The 21,945-nt window shown below is 45.9% G+C and overlaps 1 protein-coding gene across 1 annotated transcript; it reads right to left on the reverse strand.

Moving 5' to 3' along the window:
- Window positions 1-1,077: 1,077 nt before the first annotated feature.
- On the reverse strand, window positions 1,078-1,479 carry LOC145799836 (uncharacterized). The gene has a single exon (XM_082889465.1). The coding sequence runs from the start codon at window positions 1,477-1,479 to the stop codon at window positions 1,078-1,080; it is 402 nt and encodes a 133-aa protein (XP_082745591.1).
- Between the last annotated feature and the right edge of the window lie 20,466 nt (window positions 1,480-21,945).

The raw sequence follows: 21,945 nt of genomic DNA on the forward strand, positions 1-21,945 counted from the left end.
GCAATAAAAAGGTAGGAGTTTATTAAAAGTAGCACTTCGAGTGTTCAGCGTTCCATGGGTAGGGGAGGTCTCGACCTTCCATGTCCTGAAGTCGGTAAGTGCCCGGACGTAGTCGGGCTTTCACAATGTAAGGTCCCTCCCATTTGGCTGCCAGTTTACCCTCATTCGGATTTTTGGTGGCAAGAGTTACTTCTCTCAAGACAAGGTCCCCTACAGCGAACTCCCTTGGTCGGACTTTGCGGTTATAGTGTGTTCTCATTTTCTGTTGGTATGAGGCCAATCTGACAGCGGTGGTCTCTCTAAGCTCTTCGATAAGGTCTAGGTCTGCCCGATGGAGTTCTTCGGTTAGTTTTGGATCTGGATGTAAAACCCTTGGGGTAGGCAGACCGACTTCCACTGGAATAACTGCCTCAGCGCTGTATGTTAAGCAGAAAGGGATTTCCCCAGTGGGAGTCCGAGCTATAGTTCGGTAAGCCCAGAGTACATTCGGTAATTTCTCAGCCCAAAGTCCTTTAGCAGATTCTAGCTTAGTTTTGATGATCTTTAGAAGAGAACGGTTGATGACCTCGACTTGGCCATTGGCATGGGGATGACCTGGGGAGGAGAAACAGGGTTAGATCTGCAGGTCTGCACAGAACTTCCTGTACTTGGCGTTGTCGAATTGTTTGCCGTTGTCGGAGACGATGGCTTGAGGGATGCCAAACCTGCATACGATCGACTGCCAGATGAATTTGGTTGTGTTCCGTTCGGTAATGGTGGCGAGGGGTTCTATTTCTACCCACTTGGTGAAGTAATCAGTGGCGACAATTGCAAACTTGGTCTGGCCTCGGCTGGTGGGAAGTGGACCAACTAAATCAATCCCCCATTTGGCAAACAGATAAGGACTGCAAAGTGTGATCAACTCGGTGGGAGGAGCATGGGAGATATTAGCGAAGCGTTGACATTTATCACATTTGAGCACGAAATTGGTCGTATCTTGGTTGAGGGTAGGCCAGAAATATCCAGTGCGAAGTATTTTGTGGGCTAGGGACCGGCCGCCTGAATGATTACAGCAGATACCCTCATGGATTTCTCACATCACATAGGTTGCTTGAGCTGGACTGAGGCATCACAGATACGGGCGTGAAAACCACGTTTGTACAAGACACCACTGATGAGGATGTAATTGGACAACCGGGCTTTAACTTTGGCGGCTTGCTGTTGGTCATCTAGAAGTTCCCCCGTTGTCAAAAACAGAAAGATGTCCGATGCCCAAGGGATGGGCTCATTCTGGAGGAACTGCACTTCTTGCTGATTAGGAGAAATAGCAGGGTGGGCCAGGTAATTGAGACGGACACCATGGCTGAGGTCGGACTGGTCTGCAGAAGCCAACTGAGCCATCTCGTCTGCCTTTGAGTTTTTCGCCCGAGGAATGTACTGGATATGGAAAGTATTGAAGAGGCGAACGAGGGGAAAGGCAATATCCCTGTAAGCCCGCATTGTGTCCTCCTTTGTATCGAATTCCCCCGTAATTTGTCCGACAATGAGCTGGGAGTCACTGAACACACAAATGTGGCTGACACCACTGTTCCTGGCTAGGTGGAGCCCAGCTATCAATGCCTCATATCCGGCCTCATTGTTACTGGCATCGAACAAGAAATGGAGAGCACATTTGAAATAACCACCCTCAGGGGCGGTGAGGATGAGGCCAACCCCACTGCCTTCTCTGCGGGATGATCCGTCGACATTGAGAGTCTATGAATGAGGGTCCTCTGGCTCGGTAGGGGTTGGTGGGGGCGGAGTGGCCGTGGTTGAGGTAGGATTAGTGAACTCCAGGATGAAATCGATGACAGCATGCCCTTTAATTGCTATTCGAGGTCGGTAGGAGATGTCAAACTGGCTGAGTTCCACCGACCATTGCATGAGTCTGCTAGAGAGCTCTGGTTGTTGCATTACCTTCTTCAAAGGCTGATCGGTGAGGACCACTATGGAATGGGCTTGGAAGTAAGGACGGAGTCATCTGGAGGCGATGACTAGGGCCAAGGACAATTTTCTAACAGTGGATAATTCTGCTCGGCGCCCCTGAGGGCCCGACTGATGTAGTAGACCGGCCGTTGAACAGAGTCGCCTTCCCTAATAAGAGCTGCACTGACTGCGGTGCTTGAAACGACTAAGTAGAGGAAGAGGGCTTCGCCAGTGATTGCCTAAGAAAGGAGGGGGGGTTGGCCATGCACTGCTTCAATTGCTGAAAGGCCTCTTCGGACTCGGTCGTCCGTTCAAAAGTTTGCCGAAGAACTTTGAAGAAGGGGAGGCACTTATCCGTTGCGTGGGAAATGAAGCGGTTAAGGGCGGAAACTTGGCCAGTGAGTCTTTGAACTTCCTTAATCGTTCTGGGTGACTGCATTTCAATCAAGGCTTTGATCTTTTCAAGGTTAGCTTCAATGCCCCGCTGACTGACCATGAAGCCCAAGAACTTCCCAGATCATACGCCGAAGGTGCACTTCTCCGGATTGAGCTTCATCTGGTACTTCCGTAGGGTGGCGAGGGTTTCTCGCAGGTCGGTCAGATGGTCAGCGGAGAGTTTGCTCTTGACTAGCATGTCATCGACATACACTTCCATGTTCCGACTGATCTGATAATGGAAAACGGCGTTGACCAACCATTGGCGGGTGGCCCTAGCATTTTCAGTCCAAATGGCATCACTTGGTAATGGTAGGTGCCTCCGTCGGTAATGAAGGAGGTGTGTTCCCGATCAGATGGATGCATCAGAATTTGGTTATACCCAGAGAAGGCATCCATGAAGCTGAGCATTTGGTGACCGGCCGTGGCGTCGACCAGCAGATCTATGCGTGAAAGAGGATAACTGTCTTTGGGGCAAGCTCGGTTGAGGTTTGAGTAGTCGACACAAAGTCGCCATTTACCATTGTTCTTGCGAACCAGGACCACGTTTGACAACCATCTAGGGTAGTCCACGTTCTTGATGAATTGGGCCTCAAGGAGCTTGTCAACCTCTGTGGCAATAAGAGTATTGCGCTCAGGATGAAAGATGCACTGCTTCTGGCAGTAAGGTCGGAAATGGGGTTCAATGCTGAGGTGATGGGTTATGAAGGAGGGGTCAATACCTGGCATGTCTGAATGGGTCCAGGCAAAGACATCATTATGCTCGATCAAGAGGGCAGTAAGGTCGGCCTTTGCTTGGGGGGATAGTTGGTTGGCGATTTTGGCAATTTTCGCTGGGTTGGTGGGGTCGATGGGAACCTCCACGAGCTCCTCCATAGGTTCTCCTCTGACCAGCTCGTCCTCATCTCAAACGTCAAGTCCTTCAATGATCATGGCTTCCTTCAGCTCGACTTCTTTTAGTGAGGCAACATAGCATTCCTTGGCCACAGTCTGCTCTTCCCTTACAGTCCCGACCCCTAGATCGGTGGGAAACTTAACGACAAGGTGATAAGTTGATGTGATAGCTTGGAAGGCATTTAGGGCAGTGCGTCCAAGGATGATGTTGTAGGTGGATGGGCAGTCAACGACAAGGAAGGTGAGCAACTTTGTAGTCTGTTGTAGGTACTCGCCGATTATGATGGGAAGATCAATGGAGCCGATGGAGGTGACCCAGTCGCCAGTGAAACCGACCAAAGGGGTTTGGAGATGAGACAGACTTTCCTCCCCAATTTTGAGCTGGCGAAAACAGTTGAGAAAGATGATATCTGAAAAACTGCCGTTGTCGATGAGAACTCGTCTGACCTTGTAGTTGGAGAGAAGGGCAAAAATGACGAGAGGGTCATCATGAGGGTAGCGGATGCCTGTACAGTCGGCGTCCGTGAAGGTGATAGGCTCGGTCCACTGCTTGGGCTGTTTGGAGGGTTGATCGACCGTGACAACTGCTTTGTCTGACCCCTGCCTTATCTTCCTGAGTTCTGCCCTCTGAGCCGAACGGGATGGTCCCCCGCAAGCAAGGCCGCCTGAAATGACTCTGATCTCTCCAATAGGTGGAGGGGGGTTGCCTGGCGGCTGAGGTTGCTGTAGAGGGCGATCATGACCTTGGTTATGTTGGGCTGGCTACCGAGGGGGTGCGCCGGCGGTTGTTTCTGAGGGGCTCAGTTCTTTGCCTCTGCTGAGGGCGGGTGTCCATGAATCGGCTAAGACGCCCCTAGCGTATAAGGGTCTCGACCTGATCTTTAAGGTTAACGCACTCATCGGTGTTATGGCTATGGTCCTGGTGGAAACGGCTATATTTGGACTGGTCTTTCCGATTGGAAAGGGTTCGTGACGGTTGGGGCCATTTAAGGGGGTAGTCCTGCTGGATCTGATTGAGGACTTGTTCCATGGGAGAGTTAAGGGGTGTGTACCGCTCGAACTGACCGGGCGGTCGGGCTTGTGCTGACCAGCCAGCTCGGGGGGGTCGGTCGGTATAGTGTGGTGTTTGGCTATTATACTGGGTGTTTCTGGGTTCTAAGTCTTTTCTTTTTTCTCGGGGGGTCGGGTTTTTGGTTATGGGATCTTGCCGGGCGGCTATGGAATCCTCAACGTTCATGTATTTTTGGGCTTTGGAGAGTAGGGCTGCCATGGAGGTCGGGGGGTTTTAGAGAGGGAGAACAAGAAGTCGGACGACCGCAAGCCGGCCATGAAAGCAGTGAGGATGACCTTGTCATCATTTTCCGCAACTTGCACGGCCTCGGTGTTGAAGCGGGTAACAAAACTGCGTAGCGACTCCCCCTCGGTCTGTCGAATGTTGAGGAGTTGGGTTCCCGAGCGTCGCTACCACTAGGCTCCAATAAAATGGCTGAGGAAGGAGTCATTGAGATGCTGGAAAGTGGAGACGGAGTCTGCTGGTAACTGGCTAAACCACAGCCGAGCTGACCCTTTCAGCGTCACGGGGAAAGCTCGACACATGATCTCGTCAGGGAATGCATGGAGGATCATGAGGGTTCTGTAAGTCTCCAGATAGTCGACTGGGTCCGTCGTACCGTCAAAAGAGTCGATGGTGGGTATCTTGAACTTGGGGGGTAGAGGTTTGTCGCGGATGGAGGCGACAAATGGTGAGTTTGCTGTGGTAGAGGGTTTATGCTGGATGTTCTGCATGACCCCTTGGAGTTGGAGCTTTATGGCTCGGAGTTCCGCGTTCCAGAGAGGGATGTGGTTACCTCCGGACGGCAACGGGGGCTAGACGCTGCTAGCCTCTCCTTCAAGGATTGGTGGCGAGATCGATGGTTGTGGGCCCCGGGGTGGTAGGTGTATACCTGGGGGAGGGGGTTGCAAGCCTTCTCTGTTGGGCGGGTTAGGCTACGAAATAGTATGGCTCGGGGCTTGTTCGTAGTTGGAAGGAATATCGGGAGGTGGTGGAGGGGGCATGGGAAGGTTTCTTTGGAGTAGGGCATTGATCAGGGCTTGGTTTTGCTCGGCCATGCGGTTAATACTGTTGGTAAGCTCGATGAAATATTGTGGTGGGTTGTTTGGATTAGGGTATCGGCTTGGTGGTCGACAGCATTTTGGTGAGAAGCCATGGATCTAGTCGTGACCATACACTTCGATGGGTAGCGAGAAAGGGTTATTAGAATGGGGTCTCCGGCGACAATGAACACAACTAGCGCGAGGAGTAAAGCTTTCCCACAGACGGCGCCAACTGATGATACAGTTACTACACAACGGGTCCCAGATGGAATGGGTCGGACTAATCTACGTTTTTTCAACCGGTAATTGGGTGTTCAAGCCCACCAGAGAACTTGCACACAAGTTCAACAGGGGAACGGGGAGTCCCCCAGCGAACCCTCCGACGAATAAGTTAGAAAGAAAGAAGTGTAATATAGAGATATGAATTGGAGATAGGAAAAACTTAACCTTCTTCTTGCCTTCAACATTTGCTTATATCCTTTGGTTATCATTTCGTTGTCCCTTCCGACCTGCCATCTTGGCCGAAAGTCAATGTTGTAGCTTACCTTGTTCAGGGTAAGGGGGTGCTGTTCCGACGGAGAAGTGTTGTCGTAATAAATGCTGTGATGAGTTGCATTAATGGTGATGTGTAGTGGCAATAACTTTGCAGATCTTTATCTACTGATGTGGCTTGTCCCTTACCTACCGTATGTCTGAATGTCATTGGTTCTTTATGCCACGTTGGATTCCAGTTGTTCTAAACTTCACCAGCTAAGTTATGTATTGGGCTCCAAGTGATGGGCTTGGGTTGTTCATAGTGGGCTATAGCCTTAATGCGCTTACCACGTCAAATTCTTTCTTCTGTTTTTTATTTTTTTTTGATAACTTAGATATCCCTAACCCTCTGATTTTAAAGAAAATCAGGACTAATCCTGAGCGGTAAGTAGCCAGTGGGAAGCAGGACTAATTCTTTCTTCTATATTACCAGCAGTTTCTGTTTTGTTTTTTTTTTTTTTGGGCATAGAAAGAAGCAGCCATGGCTGTCCGAACCACACCAAGCAAGAAGACCCATACAACCCACGTACAAAAATATATACACACATACATACATATATCCAGCAGCCACGGTAGAAAAGAAAACTAAGAGGAAGAGATAATGGGTAGTGGTAAAAGAAAAAAAGAAGAGAAAGGGGAGAGTGGGTCCACTGTTGCAATACAGTGATGAGAAAGGAGTGGAGAAGAAAAGAAAGGACGAAAAAAGACAAGAAAAGGGTAAAAAAAATGTTATTTTATCATTCTATTGAGGGTCAACAGCCACATTACATACTCAATTCAATGCGTGCCATACACGCTCAGTTAACATGGATATACCAGCGTTTTGAAAAGTTGATAAAAAATTAATTTTTTTATTTTTTAATTTTTTAATGACTTTTTTGAGAAAAAATTTAACTTTTTTAATGGCTTTTTCGAAAGAAGTTGGTAAACCAACTTTTTAAATTACCCCATAATCCGTTACTTTTACACATTATTCCAAAATAAAATGGGTTAGGTGTATATTCTTAAATTATAAAGAGGTAATGTGTTTTAAGCAATCATAAGGAGATGAAATGTAATTAACCCATAAATTTGCATAGGAAGCTTCTAGCTACCTGTTAATAAAAAAATTGTAATTAAACGACCACCAAATGACCAAATGCATTTGTAGCCTTTGGAAATTAGTTGGATTACAAGGCTTACCAAATCATTCAATCTCAAAGGAGCCAAGAGAAGAAGACAATTTAGTAAGCCCAAGACAATTAGTAGCTCAATATGGGGAGGGGTATGACCAAGCATTCATGAATGAGTAGTTGAGTGGGGATTAAATTATTGTCCAAACATATTTGGAATAACCACCAAGCTAATAATATGCAGGAGTATACATAACTGTGTCAACCAATTTCCCCTACCCAACCTCTCAAACCTCAACACTTGTGCAAGGAAAATGATGGGTAGGTTCTTGTCCTTTCCATCCTTGAATAATCTAGGATTTGTATTCTCTCTAATTAACAGTATTTGAGGCGGAGTTATATATATATATATATATATAACTTTTTTAAGTTGGTCATCTCAATTTTAGAGTATTTGGGATTAGTAGGCTCATTTATGACAAATTTTGATAATCAAATCGTTCACTTTTTAGAAATCATTGAGTAGAATATTCATAAAAAAATCAAAATGTTCGGATATCGGTAACTATATGTTTGAATAAATTTTTTATTATAAAAAATGGATGACTATTTTTTAAATTATATTTATCATCTATTTTTTAAAAATAAATATAATTTCAACATATAGTTATCGATATTTAATCATTTTGATTTTTTTTAAAAATATTATACTCAACTAGTCTTGAAAAATGAACGATTCAAATTACCGAAATTCGTCTCAAAATGAACTTACCAAATCCGAACACTCTCTGAAGTTGCGATGACAATTTGAAAAAGCCAAACCATATATATATTATTGACAAATGCTGATGATAATTAATTTTGTATGATCTTGATCTGATCAAATAAGTTACAAGAAAATATGAGATGAGTCTTTAGAGTAACAGTATGGTGTCGGCCAAAATTCTCCGATGCTTTTGTTAATGGTTGTTTGGAATGCCCTATATAAGTATATTTTTTAAATTTTTGGCTAAAAAAAGTAGAGAAAAAAAAGATATATTTTTGGTATAATTTTTTAACTTTTTACAAAAAGACGTGTAATAAAATATTATAGTAAAATTAAAATAATCATCTTACCCTTATTGACTTTTTGACTTTTGGGTAGTTAAATTCAAAGGACAAAATAATAAATTTGCCCTCTAAGCTTTTTCCACAATCTTTCCCCAAATAGTATGAACTTTTTAACTTTTTTAGTAATTTTTTGATTTTTTAATTTTTGTTGGTTATCCCAAACAACTCTTTAGTAGTACAGACATAAAGAGAGTAGAGATGGAGAGTTTAGAATTTTTTTACGCATATTTTAACATTTTATAGAGGATTTTTGCCTTGGCCCATTAGTGGTGGACCTTAACGTCGCTGGGCCATAAGTCCTATGGCTTGATCTACCAAACTCGGGCCTTATTTGTGCATACATTAATAGTCCCCATTCCTGAGTGATCTTTAGTTGACTTGTCTGTCTAATATGAAATCTGACTTCTTGAATTGGCCTATTCATCTTGGCCATGGATGTATTAGTAGTCCTCCATTCTCAAGCTGTACCTTGTAACTAGGGTATTCAATTAATTAGGCTCTAATCTATCGTTCACTTTGCTTCATATGTTCATTTTTGTGGAATACAAGTTTCTTTTCTGATGTCGTTTCTAAAAGAGACATAAAGGCATAATACTAGTATCAAGTTTTTTTTGGGGGGGGGGGGGGGGGGGGAGGAGGAGAGGGAAATATAAAGTGAAGATTCAATGAAATGTTGACCAGATATTCACAATGGGCCATTCATTTATTTGAGTAGATTATGTTATCTACGTTTTCTATAATTAGGGTCGGTTCAAGTATAAAGCCATCAAAGCTTTTGCTTTAGGTCTCATTTTTAGTTGTTATTTTAAGCCACAAATGTTCTAAAATTGGCCCTACGAATGGCAATGGGCCGGGGCGAGCCCGGAAATTATACTTCCCGTTTCTGATTTTCGAAGATATAAAATTTTCCGTCTCCGCCCCCAATTCCTGGCAGAGAACCCATTACCCCGCCTTCACCTCCTAATGGGGATTGGGTTTCCTGACCTTGAAAAATCTCAGATCTTTTTTTTTTTTTTTTTTTAAATTTGCATATCCTATTTTATTTTTTGTTTTTTTGAGACAAACAAAAATAATATATATAAAAGTATAATCCAGCAATGTCCAAACATAAACATCCAAACAACAACAACATGACAAACAAGATACAAAACAACACCACACCACCCTACAAAATAATAATAATAATAATAATAATAATAATAATAATAATAATAATAATAATCCAAACAACACTTGTTTTTTGCTTAAAAAAAAAAAACACCACTTGTGAATTTTACAAAGTAGCATGCACAACTAACATTATTAGCTAAGTTAACTTCTAAAATCAATAGGCATCTCTCAGAGACATCTCTAAAATCCCTAGAGAAACACACACACAAACACACACACACACACACACACACACACACACACATATATATATAGGGGTATAATAATAATTTCAGTTCGAGGCGAAAACAAGGACGAGGCTGGGGACGAGGACGGGTTAGGGTCGGGGCAGCGGAACCTATCACTGTCCCCGGCTCGAAAATTGTAGGGAATTCATTTTCGAATACCATCCCTGGCCCGTTGGGGGTAATTTTTGAAAAAAAAAACTATTCTAATCGGAGTCGAGGGGGCTGGGTCCTTGTTGGATCGAGTTCAAATTGCCATCCCTAATTAGCCCTATCTATAATATGATAAAGTAAAAATATGTGTCAACACCAGATTAGACACCCAAATCAAACCATACAATTTAATCAAGATCAAATCGATTTTAATTTTTTTTAAAGAGGGAGTAAATTATCCAATAATATTAGATATCATGAAAGAAAATATCATCAAATGTGTTATGAAAATTTTCTACCATTAAATTAGTTATAATATTTTATTATATGTTATACAATTTGATACTTCCGTTTGAACCAGGTGGAACGGGTCGGACTGATCCACGCTCCTCAAGCCTGTGTCCGAATGACCAAGCCCACCAGAAGACCTGCACAAGAGTTCAACGGGGAACGGGGAGTCCCCCAATGAACCCTCCGACGAGCAAGTTAGAGAGAGAAGTAGAATGTAGAGCTGGATTAGAAATAGAAAGCTTAACCTTCTTCCCGTCTTCGACGTCTGCTTATATCCTTTGATAATCATTTCATTGTCCCTTTCGACCTACCACCTTGGCCGAAAATCTATGCTCTAGCTTACCTTGTTCATGGTGAAGCCGTTCTGTCCCGACGGAGAGGGGTTATTGCAATAAATGCTGTAAGGGGCTTCATTAATGGCGATGTGCAGTGGCAATAACTTTAAAGATCTTTGTCTGCTTATGTGGCTTGCCCTTCTCTTGCCATGTGTCTTGATGTCATTGGTTCTCGTTGCTACGTGGGGCTTCAGCCATGCTGGGCTTTAGTATTTGAGTTATGTATTGGGCCCTAAATGGTGGGCTATAATCTTTATGGGCTTACCCATGTCAGTAGTCCCCCATTCTCATGTGCAGCTTTAGTCCAATGAAGGGAATAATGAAGAAAACGAGGGTTGTGATAGACCGGCAGGGTGAAGGCCGACCGAGAGGAGTGACCGACCATAAGGAGGGCCGACCGTGAAGGGTGGCCGATTATGAGGAGGGCCGACCGCGAAGGGCGGCCGAGCGGAGGAACCGACCATGAGGAGGGAGTGGCTATGCGCGGGGCTCGAGGGACGACGGGGCACGTGGTGATTTGAAGCGGAAAAGACAGGGTGGGGGAAGGGGCAGTGAATCGTGGTCGTACACGTGGCAGAATCCTGTAGTGGGGAAGGTTAGGCGTTGGGCAAGAAGTGAAACGATAGGTCATTATAGGGTGTCGAAAAGACAGTTTTGGCGGATTATTGAAAATTTTCTAGCTGGCAAAAATTAATTGTGACCCTTGAAATATAGGCAAGCCTTGGGCTTTTGGTATTATCCGTTTTACATATCTCTTTGCAAACAACCAAAATATTCCAACTGTAAACTCCTTTGTGTCGAGTGATACCCCTTTGCAACATTTTGTGGACTATCTCGTACCAGCATCTGAAGCTATTCGCAGACACACAAAAGGGATGGCCCAAGAGGAAGCAACAACCGCGAGGGTTGATCCATTGGGGGATGACGATGCGGTGGATTTGGCAGAACAATATCGTACGGAGCGTAGTCAGGCTGTGCGGGCTCGCTCCAGGACAATAATTTCGGCCGCGAGACCTATTAGTCAGGTGGAACCAAACCATTGGCACACCAAACCGGACAGATCCGTGCTGACAGCAATGGAGTTGGAGGGAATAAGGAAGAAGTATCAAATTCCCTCAGAGATAGGGCTAAGAATGCCCACAACCAAGGAGAGGGCATCAGACGTGCGGCTAGGTGAATTTAGCCTGTACGAGGAGGCGTTACGAGGGGGTTTGAGGCTACCTCTCCCCCAAGTAGTGGTGGAAGTGCTGAACAAGCTAGAAGCGGCGCCAGGGCAACTGATGCCGAACGCTTGGAAGATAGTAATGGCGTGTGCGAGTGCCTGGCCGCAGGCGACCGGAGGAACGGCGATGACAGTAGAGGAGTTCTTCTCCTGCTACAAGGCCTCCAGTTAGCAGGAGACCTAGGTGACGCTGCAAGCGGTGGCGGGGCGAGGTCTGGTGGTGGGTCTTCCATCGTCGGTGAAGGAATGGAGACCGAGATGGTTCTTTGTAACGGAGAATGGTGGGGCTGAGGTGCACACAGCGTGGAAGGTCCCCACCAAATCAATCGAGCCTCAGTTGGCTGTTGAGGCCGAAGATCGAGTGAAGAAGGTGAGGGAATGGAGGGAAAAGAATGGGGTGAGATAGGATGAGCTGGTCCTGCCTTCAACATTGTTCGCCCTGAAATTGGGACCGCAACCGTTGGGGAAGGACCCAGCAAGGGAAGAGCTGGAGGCGCAAAGGAAGGCGGAGGAGGAGGAGGAGGAAGAGGAGGAGGAGGAGAGGAGACTGTTCGCTTGAGTGGACAAGTACAAGGAGACACAGCTGGGGCCCGCTCTAAAGCCGATCGCGAGAGAGCGAATCCGACTGCGCCCGAAGCCGCTGGGGGGAAAGGATCTAGGAGGCTTTGAGCTGCGACTGCCCCCAGTGAATCCTCTGAAAGAGAGGAACAAAAAGGAGATGGAGACTTTGAAGAAGAAGAAGAGAGTGAGGGAGAGTGAGAGGGAGCCTGCCTTGAAAAGGAGGAATGAAGTGGCGGCGGAAGAGACCCCCGAAGTGGAGTTGGAGGAAGTAGCAAAGGGAGTGGAGAGTGGGGCGACTGGCCCTGAAGAACAAATGGAAAGTAGGGCGATCGGAGCTGAGCAGAGGGCAGAGCCATAACCTAAGGAGGGTCTTGCGTCCCAAGGAGAAGGAGAGAGGGTTGGGTTGAAGACCGCCTTCTACCACGTCCTAGCAGTGTCCGGGCGAGTGGAAGGAGAAGGGAGAGAAGCCAGGATGGCTGCAGATCACCTCTTGTGGGTAATGGAAGACGCAGCCGTGTGCTCGGTGGCTGGTTTTACTGAGGTTGAGCTGCTAAAGGGATTATGCTCTGCCCAGATGGAGGCGACTGCCTTAGCAAGAGCTCTGTTGAACAAGGCGGCGGCGGCGAAGGGCGAAGTGAGGAAGGAGAGGGAAAAGTTGGGGCAGGTGGAGACCCAGCTTGAAAATTTCAAGAAGGAGATCGCAGGCTGGAGGAAGGCTACGCGGAGTGCGTGTGCCAAGGGGTTGAAGGAGGCTTAGAAGGCGAAGAAGATGGGGGTGTTGGCGATGGTGCAGAGCAATGTTGCCGATCGTGCCCATGCTGAGCTGCTCGCGGCCAAGTTGGAGCTGGAGGACGAACGCCGCAAGGTGGTGTTGCTGGAGTTCCAGCTGGTTGGCGAGCAGAAGAAGCTGGAAGAGGCCCAGAAAGCCTGCACCATCGCCAACGAATGGTGGGATGAGGCGATGACTTGTAACGAGGATCTGCGTGCCCAGCCGATCAAAGAAAAAGAAGAAGCAGATCTAAAGATCGCAAGGTTAGAGAAGGATTTGGCAGACGAGCGCGCCAAGGCAGCGGCTGAGAAGGCGGGGTTAGAGAAGGAGTTGGAGGAAGAAAAGACCAAGGCAGCCTCTGAAAGGGCAGCATACCCCGACTTATGCATCGCAGCAGTAGAGCAGTTCAAGGGGTCTGCTGACTTTCAGATGGCTGTCGATGTCGCGATCGCCAATAACTTGGCGAGAGAGGGGTCTGGGGGGGCTGGCCCGTCGGGGGCGACCGCTGGGAGTAGGAGTGAAGAAGAAATGATCCAAAGCTTCCAGCGGTCAGACTTCTACAAACACGAGATGGCTGAGTTCTGGGACAGCGGATAGAAGATGTTTAAACACAAAGCAGAAGAGTTGTTCCCAGACTTGGACTTCAGTAGTGTAAAGATTGACGAAGACAACGTGGTCCAGACCCCCTTAGATGAGGGTGTTGAAGAAGAAGACCTCGTTTCAAGTGAAGAGGAATGATTGGTGTGAACAAAATTTGTACTCAGAGTTTTGGTTGTTTTATTTTTTGTTTGTTTGTTTTTTTTTTTTTTGTTTTGTTTTTGAAATTTCTGTAATAAACTTATGTATAAGTTTGTGAATGAATAAAATTATGAGTTGTGTTTGTGTTTTTATGCTGTTGTCTGTATTGTTTGAGGATCTGCAAAGAATGAAAGTGGTGACTTACATAGGGCTTGTGTATAAATTATTGTGAAGTTTAAAATGTAAGAAAACCTCAACGTAGAGTGAAGTTTAAAATGTAAGAAAACCTCAATGCAGAGTGAAATTTAAAATGTAAGAAAACCTCAACGCAGAGTGAAAGTTAAAATGTAAGAGAACCTCAACGCAGAGTGAAGGTTAAAATGTAAGAGAAGCTCAACGCATAGTGAAGTTTAAAATGTGAGAATGTTAAAAACGTGAAGTTGTGAATCACGACCCAGCAAGGAGCCAGTCTGACTTGGAAAACGTTGAACTGGAATTTGACTAAGTATGGCAACTATGCCACGATCATGAAGTCGTAATAGTGACCTTGGCCGAACTCTTCATTCGTGCTCAGTTTGGGTTGAGCCATGATTAACGCGGTCTGGTTGAGTCCTCAAGCAACTCAGTTTAGCTGAGCTCTTCACGCTCAGCCTAGCTGAGGCTTTAAGTAACTCAGCCTGGCTGAGCTTTTCATGCTCAGTCTGGCTGAGGCTTTGAGTAACTCAATCTGACTGAGCTCTTCATGCTCAGTCTGGCTGAGGATTTGAGTAACTCAGTCTGGCTGAGCTCTTCATGCTTAGTCTGGCTGAGGTTTTGAGTAACTTAGTCTGGCTGAGCTCTTCATGCTCAATCTGGCTGAGGCTTTGGATAACTCAGTTTGGCTGAGCTCTTCATGCTCAGTCTGGCTGAGGCTTTAAGTAACTTAGCCTAGCTGAGCTCTTTATGCTCAGTCTGGCTGAGGCTTTGAGTAACTCAGTCTGGCTGAGCTCTTCATGCTCAGTATGGCTGAGCTTGTAGCTGAGTGCTGCAATCAGGATGTTATTGAGATACCACACAGATGATTGAGATATAAAATTGTTGTCATGTAAAGTGCAGCCCATTTGATCAGAAATTTACATCATGTGAGAGAAGAACAAGGACATTCAAGTGTGTCGATTGCCAAAAAGAAAATAAAATAATTGGTCAATACAAAAATAGGGATTTATTGAAAATAACGCTTCAAGTGTTCGACGTTCCACGGATAGGGGAGGTCTCGACCTTCCACGTCCTGAAGTCGGTAAGTGCCCGGACGAGGTCTGGCTTTAACAACATAAGGTCCTTCCCACTTGGCTGCCAGTTTGCCCTCTGCCAGATTTTTGGTGGCAAGAATTACTTCGCGCAAAACGAGGTCCCCCACAGTGAACTCCCTCGGTCGGACTTTGCGGTTGTAGTGTGTTCTCATTTTCTGTTGGTATGAGGCCCGTTTGACAGCAGTGGTTTCTCGGAGCTCTTTGATTAGGTCTAGGTCTGCTTGACGCAGCTCTACAGTTAGTTCTGGATTCGGATGTAGAACCCTTGGAGTAGGCAGACCGATTTCCACTGAGATGACCGCCTCAACGCCGTATGTTAAGCGAAATGGGGTCTCCCTAGTGGGAGTTCGAACGGTAGTGCAGTAGGCCTAGAGTACATTCGGTAATTCCTCAGCCCAGAGTCCCTTAGCGGCTTCCAGCTTAGTTTTGATGATCTTCAGAAGAGAACGGTTGGTGACCTCAACTTGGCCATTGGCTTGGGGATGGCTTGGAGAAGAGAAACATGGCTGGATTTGAAGTTCTGCACAGAATTTCCTGAACTTGGCATTGTCGAATTTTTTTGCCGTTGTCGGAGACGATGGCTTGAGGGATGCCAAATCTGTATACGATCGACTTCCAGATGAATCTGGTTGTGTTTCGCTCGGTAATTGTGGCAAAGGGTTCTGCCTCTACCCATTTAGTGAAGTAATCAATGGCGACAATTGCGAATTTGGTTTTGCCTTGGCCAGTGGGCAATGGGCCAACTAGGTCAATCCCTCATTTGGCGAATGGGTAGGGACTGCAAAGTGTGATTAATTCTGTAGGAGGAGCATGGAGGATGTTGGCAAAACGTTGGCACTTATCACATTTGAGCACGAAGTCAGTCGCATCTTGATTTAGAGTAGGCCAGAAATAACCAGTGCGAAGTATTTTGTGGGCTAGGGATCGGGCGCCAGAATGATTACCACAGATACCCTCATGGATTTTCCTCATCACGTAGGTTGCTTGAGACAGATTGAGGCATCTGACGTATGGGAGTGAAAAACCACGTTTGTACAAGAGGGCGCTGACAAGAATGTAGTTGAACGACCAGGCCCTGACTTTGGCGGCCTGCTGTTTGTCGGCCGGCAGTTCCCCCGTTGTCAGAAATAGAGAGATGTCGGTCGCCCAGGGAATAAGTTCGTTTTGGAGGAAGTAGACTTACTGCTGGTTTGGGAAAATGGCAGGGTGGGCCAGGTACTCGAGGCGGACACCGTGGCTGAGGTCTGACTGGTCTGCCGAAGCCAACTGAGCCATTTCATCTGCCTTGGAGTTTTCTGTCCGAGGGATGTGCATGATGTGGAAATTATTGAAGAGGCGAGCAAGAGGGAGTGTAATATCCCTATAAACCCACATTGTGTCTTCCTTGGCATCGAATTCCCCCTTGATTTGATCGACAATAAGCTGGGAATCGTTGAACACTTGGATATGACTGACACCAATGTCTCTGGCGAGGTGAAGACTTGCAATCATTGTCTCATATTTAGCCTCATTATTTCTTGCGTCGAACAAGAAGCGGAGAGCACATTTGAAATAACTCCCCTCTGGGGCAGTGAGGATGAGACCAGCTCCACTGCCTTCTTTGCGGGATGATCCGTCGACGTTGAGGGTCCAAGAGTGGGGGTCTTTTGGCTCAATAGGGGGTGGCAGGGGCGGAGGAGCTATGGTTGGAGTGGAATTATTGAATTCCAGGATGAAATCGGCAACAACCTGCCCTTTAATCACCGTTCAAGGCTAGTAGGAGATGTCAAATTGGCTGAGCTCGACCGACCATTTCATAAGTCTGCCAGAAAGTTCTGGTTGTTGCATTATCTTCTTCAATGGTTGGTCAGTGAGGACCACTATGGAATGGGCTTGGAAGTAAGGACGGAGTCGTCTGGAGGCGGTGACCAAGGCCAAGGACATTTTTTCTAACAACGGGTAGTTCTATTCTGCTCCCCTGAGAGCCCGACTGATGTAGTAGACCGGTCGTTGGACAGAGCGGTCTTCCCTGATGAGTGCTGCACTGACTGTGGTGTTTGACACGGCTAAATAGAGGAAGAGGGGTTCGCCCGTGATTGCCTGAGAAAGTAGGGGGGTTGGCCATGCACTATTTCAACTGCTGAAAGGCCTCTTCGGATTCTGCCATCCACTCAAAAGTTTGTCGAAGAACTTTGAAGAAGGGGAGGCATTTGTCCATTGCGAGGGAAATGAAGCGGTTAAGGGAGGCAACTTGGCCAGTAAGCCTCTGAACCTCCTTAACCGTTTTGGGTGACTGCATTTCAATTAAGGCCTTGATCTTTACGGGGTTAGCTTCGATGCCCCGTTGACTGACCATGAAACCCAAGAACTTCCCAGATCCTACGCCGAAGGCGTATTTCTCCGGATTGAGCTTCATCTGATATTTTCGTAGGGTGCCGAAGGTCTCTCGTAGGTCAGCCAGATGATCAGTGGAGAGCTTGCTCTTGACTAACGTGTCGTCGATATATACCTCCATGTTCCGGCCTATCTGATGATGAAAGACGGCATTGACCAACCGTTGGTAAGTGGCTCCGACATTTTTCAACCCAAACGGCATCACACGGTAATGGTAGGTTCCCCGGTCGGTGATGAAGGAGGTGTGTTCCCGGTCAGACGGGTGCATCAAAATTTGGTTATACCCAGAGAAGGCATCCATGAAGCTAAGCATTTGATGACTGACCGTGGCGTCAACAAGCAAATCTATACGCGAAAGGGGATAGCTGTCCTTGGGGCAAACTCGGTTGAGGTCGGAATAGTCGACACAGAGTCGTCATTTATTGTTGTTCTTACGGACCAGGACCACGTTTGACAACCATCTAGGGTAGTCCACGTTTTTTATGAATTATACCTCAAGGAGTTTATCTACTTCCGCAGCGATGAGAGTATTGCGATCCGGGTGAAAGATGCGCTACTTCTGGTGGAAAGGTCAGAAATGGGGTTCAATGCTGAGACGATGGGTGATGAAGGAGGGGTCAATACGGGGCATATCGGAGTGGGTCCAGGAAAATACATCTTTGTGCTCAATCAGGAGGGCGGTAAGGTCGCCTTTGGCCTGGGCAGATAGTTGGCTGCCGATCATGGCAGTTTTGGCTGGATTGGTGGGATCGATGAGGACTTCGAGAAGCTCTTCCACTGGTTCCCTCCTAACCAGCTCGTTCTCGTCTCTGACGTCGAGTCTTTCAACGATCATGGCCTCCTTGAGCTTGACCTCTTTAAGTGAGGCAACATAACATTCCCTGGCCCACAGTCTGCTCTCCCCTGACCGTACCGACCCCAAGATTGGTAGGGAACTTGACGGCAAGATGAAAAGTGGATGTGATAGCTTGGAAGGCATGTAAGACGGTGCGGCCGAGGATGATGTTGTAGAAGGAGGGACAGTCGACGACCAGGAAGGTAAGCAACTTGGTGGTCTGCCGTGGGTATTCTCCGATGGTGATGGGAATATCGATGGAGGCGATGGAGGTCACCCAGTCTCCAGTAAAACCGACTAATGGGGTTTGGAGAGGAGACAGACTTTCATCCCCGATCTTGAGCTGGCGGAAGGCATTTAGGAAGATGATGTCTGAAGAGCTGCCATTGTCGACGAGAACCCGTCTGACTTTGTAATTGAAGAGGAGGGCAGAAATGACGAGGGGGTCGTCATGAGGGTAACGGATGCCTGTGTAGTCGGCTTCCGTAAAGGTGACGGGTTCCATCCATTGCTTGGGCTGTTTGGAAGGGCGGTCCAATGTGACAACTTCTTTGTCTGAGCCCTGTCTTATTTTTCTGAGTTCTGCCCGCTGAGCCGAACGGGATGGTCCTCCACAAGCAAGTCCTCCTGCAATGACTCTGATTTCTCCGACAGGGGGGGCGGGGTTACCTTGTGCTCGGGGTTGCTGTGAAGGGCGATCATGGCCTTGGTTAGGTTGTGCTGGTTGCTGGGGAGGGGTGCACCGGCGATTATTTCTGATGGGTTCAATCCTTTGCCTCTGCTGAGGACGGGTTTTTGTGAATCGACTGAGACGTCCCTGGCATATCAAGCCCTCGACCTGATCTTTGAGGTTAACACACTCCTCGATATTATGCCCGTGGTCTTGGTGAAAACGGCAGTATTTGGACTAGTCCCGCCGATTGGAAGGAGACCGTGATGGTTGGGGCCATTTTAGGGGATGGTCTCGTTAGATCTGATTAAGGACTTGTTCCATGAGGGAATTGAGGGGTGTTTACCGTTCGAACCGGCCGGGCGGTCGGGTTGGTGCCGACCGGTCGGCTTAGGGGGGTCGGTCGATATACTGAGGTGTTTCGTTGTTGTATTGGGTGTTTCTGGTTTCTGAGTCCTTTCTCTTCTCCTTGGGGGTCGAGTTTTTGGTTGTAGGGTCTTGGCGAGCGGCTAGGGAGTCTTCGACATTCATGTATTTTTGGGCTTTTGAAAGTAGGGTTGCCATGGAGGTCTGGGGGTTTTTGGAGAGGGAGAAAAGGAAATCAGATGATCGTAGGCCGGCCATGAACGCCGTGAGGATGACCTTGTCATCGTTTTTTGCCACCTGCAGGGCTTCGGTGTTAAAGTGGGTGACAAAGCTGCACAGCGACTCCCCTTCAGTCTGACAGATGTTGAGGAGCTGGGTTGCCGGACGCCTCTGGCGTTGAGCTCCAATGAAATGGCTGAGAAATGAGCCACTGAGGTGCCGGAAGGTGGAAACAGAATCTGCTGGCAGTTGACTAAACCAAAGTCGAGCTGACCCTTGACTGTTACGGGAAAAATCCGACACATGATTTTATCGGGGAAGGCATGGAGGATCATGAGGGTTCTGTAGGTCTCCAGGTGATCGACTGGGTCCGATATACCGTCGAAAAAGTCGATTGTGGGCATCTTGAACTTGGGGGACAGAGGTTTATCCCTGATGGAGGCAACGAATGGGGAGTTGGCTGCGGTAGAAGGTTTATGCTGTATGTTCTGCATGACTCCTTAGAGTCTGCATCCCAAAGAGGAATGTTGTCACCACCGGAAGGCAACAGGGGCTGGACATTGCTGGTCTCTCCTTCAAGGGTTGGTGCCGGGGCCGACGGATGCGGGGCTCGGGGTGATGGATTTATATCTGGGGGAGGGGGTCGCAGGCCTCCAAGTTGGGTGGATAGGGCTACTGGATAGTATGGCTCTGTGCTCCTTCTTGGTTGGGTGGAATATCTGGAGGTGGTAGAGGGGGCATGGGAAGGTTTCTTTGGAGTAGGGCATTAATCAAAGCTTAGTTCTGCCCGGCCAGGCGGTTAATGCTGTTGGTGAGCTCGGTAAAGTACTGTGGTGCGTTGTTTGGATTGGGAGGGTCGGTTTGGTTATCGGAAGCATTGGGGTGGGAAGCCATGGATCTAGTTGTGACCATCCACTTTCGCAGGTGGTAGGAAGGGGTTATTGGGAAAGGGCCTCCGGCGACAATGAGTACAACTAGCACGCGGAGTAAGAGAGTTCCCACAGACGGCGCCAACTGATGCTTCCGTTTGAACCAGGTGGAACGGGTCGGACTGATCCACGCTCCTCAAGCCTGTGTCCGAATGACCAAGCCCACCAGAAGACCTGCACAAGAGTTCAACGAGGAACAGGGAGTCCCCTAGCGAACCCTTCGACGAGCAAGTTAGAGAGAGAAGTAGAATGTAGAGCTGGATTAAAGATAGAAAGCTTAACCTTCTTCCCGTCTTCGACATCTGCTTACATCCTCTGCTAATCATTTCGTTGTCTCTTCCGACCTGCCACCTTGGCCGAAAGTCTATGTTTTAGCTTACCTTGTTTATGGTGAAGTCGTTCTGTCCTGACAGAGAAGGGTTATCGCAATAAATGCTGTAAGGGGCTTCATTAATGGCGATGTGCAGTGACAATAACTTTGCAGATTTTTGTCTGCTTATGTGGCTTGTCCTTCTCTTGTCATGTATCTTGATGTCATTGGTTCTCGTTGCTACGTGGAGCTTCAGCCATGCTGAATTTTAGTATTTAAGTTATGTATTAAGCTCTAAATAGTAGATTATATTGTTTATGAGTTTATCCATGTCACAATTACCATTAAATTAATTTCATAAATTTTTTCACAATATTTATTTCATAATATATATTATTCTAACTAGTCGGTCAAAATTGAAAACCGCATAACGAGCCTCCTTCTATCACCTTTCACAAAGGCATTCGCTCATCTATCCCTTCCATCCACATCAACCTCTTCACATCAATTATTGTGCTTGGTTTAGTTTTCTAATTTAATTTTTTATAAATTGAGTCTTTTATTTTTTTATATTTTTTATTTTTAGTAAATTCTTTTTAAATTTTAAGCAATGTTTTTCATTTTTTAAATACACCTTATTAAGATATATCTAAAAATTAAAATATTTATAAAAAAATATTTTAAAAAATTAATAAATATACAAAAGTACAAAAAAAAAATACTAAATTTTCATATTTTTAGTATATTTTATAAAGATTTTTTTCACATATGTTAATATTTTTAGTATATTTTAAAAAAATTTCGTATTTTTAGTATATTTTAAAAAAAATTATTTAAAATATTAAAAAAATTATTAAAAATATTAAAATATGAAAAATAAAAAAATAAAATTTTCTAAAAATCAGAATCATACAATCTGATGCTTTTGTAGACTTTTTAAATTCTATATACCACTAATTAACTAAAAATTATTAGTCGGTCCAAGAATATTAGGTGGTCATATTTTTTACCAATCATAATTCATCATTTTTTTGTATATTTTTCAATTATTTAATATATATTTCTGAATAATATTAGAAATCATGAAAAAAAAATATCATAAAATATATTATGAAAATCTTTCATCCTTTGATTACTGCATAATATTTTATTGTGTGTATAATTTAAAAGTAAAAATTTTTTTACAATCATCTTCATGATATTTTTTTTTTTATAATTTATAGCATTACTCTAAATTTCTCCAAAACCAACCACTAACTCCTAGCTAACTGCAAAATAAATGCAACTTTCTTTTTCACTGAATTGGCACTTCCATTCACATTTATATAACAATAATACTAGGTATCATCAAAACAATGTCATGAAAAA

Source organism: Camellia sinensis, chromosome 9 (assembly GCF_055761805.1).
Source record: "Camellia sinensis isolate YWXY chromosome 9, ASM5576180v1, whole genome shotgun sequence".
NCBI classification, from domain to species: Eukaryota; Viridiplantae; Streptophyta; class Magnoliopsida; order Ericales; family Theaceae; genus Camellia; species Camellia sinensis.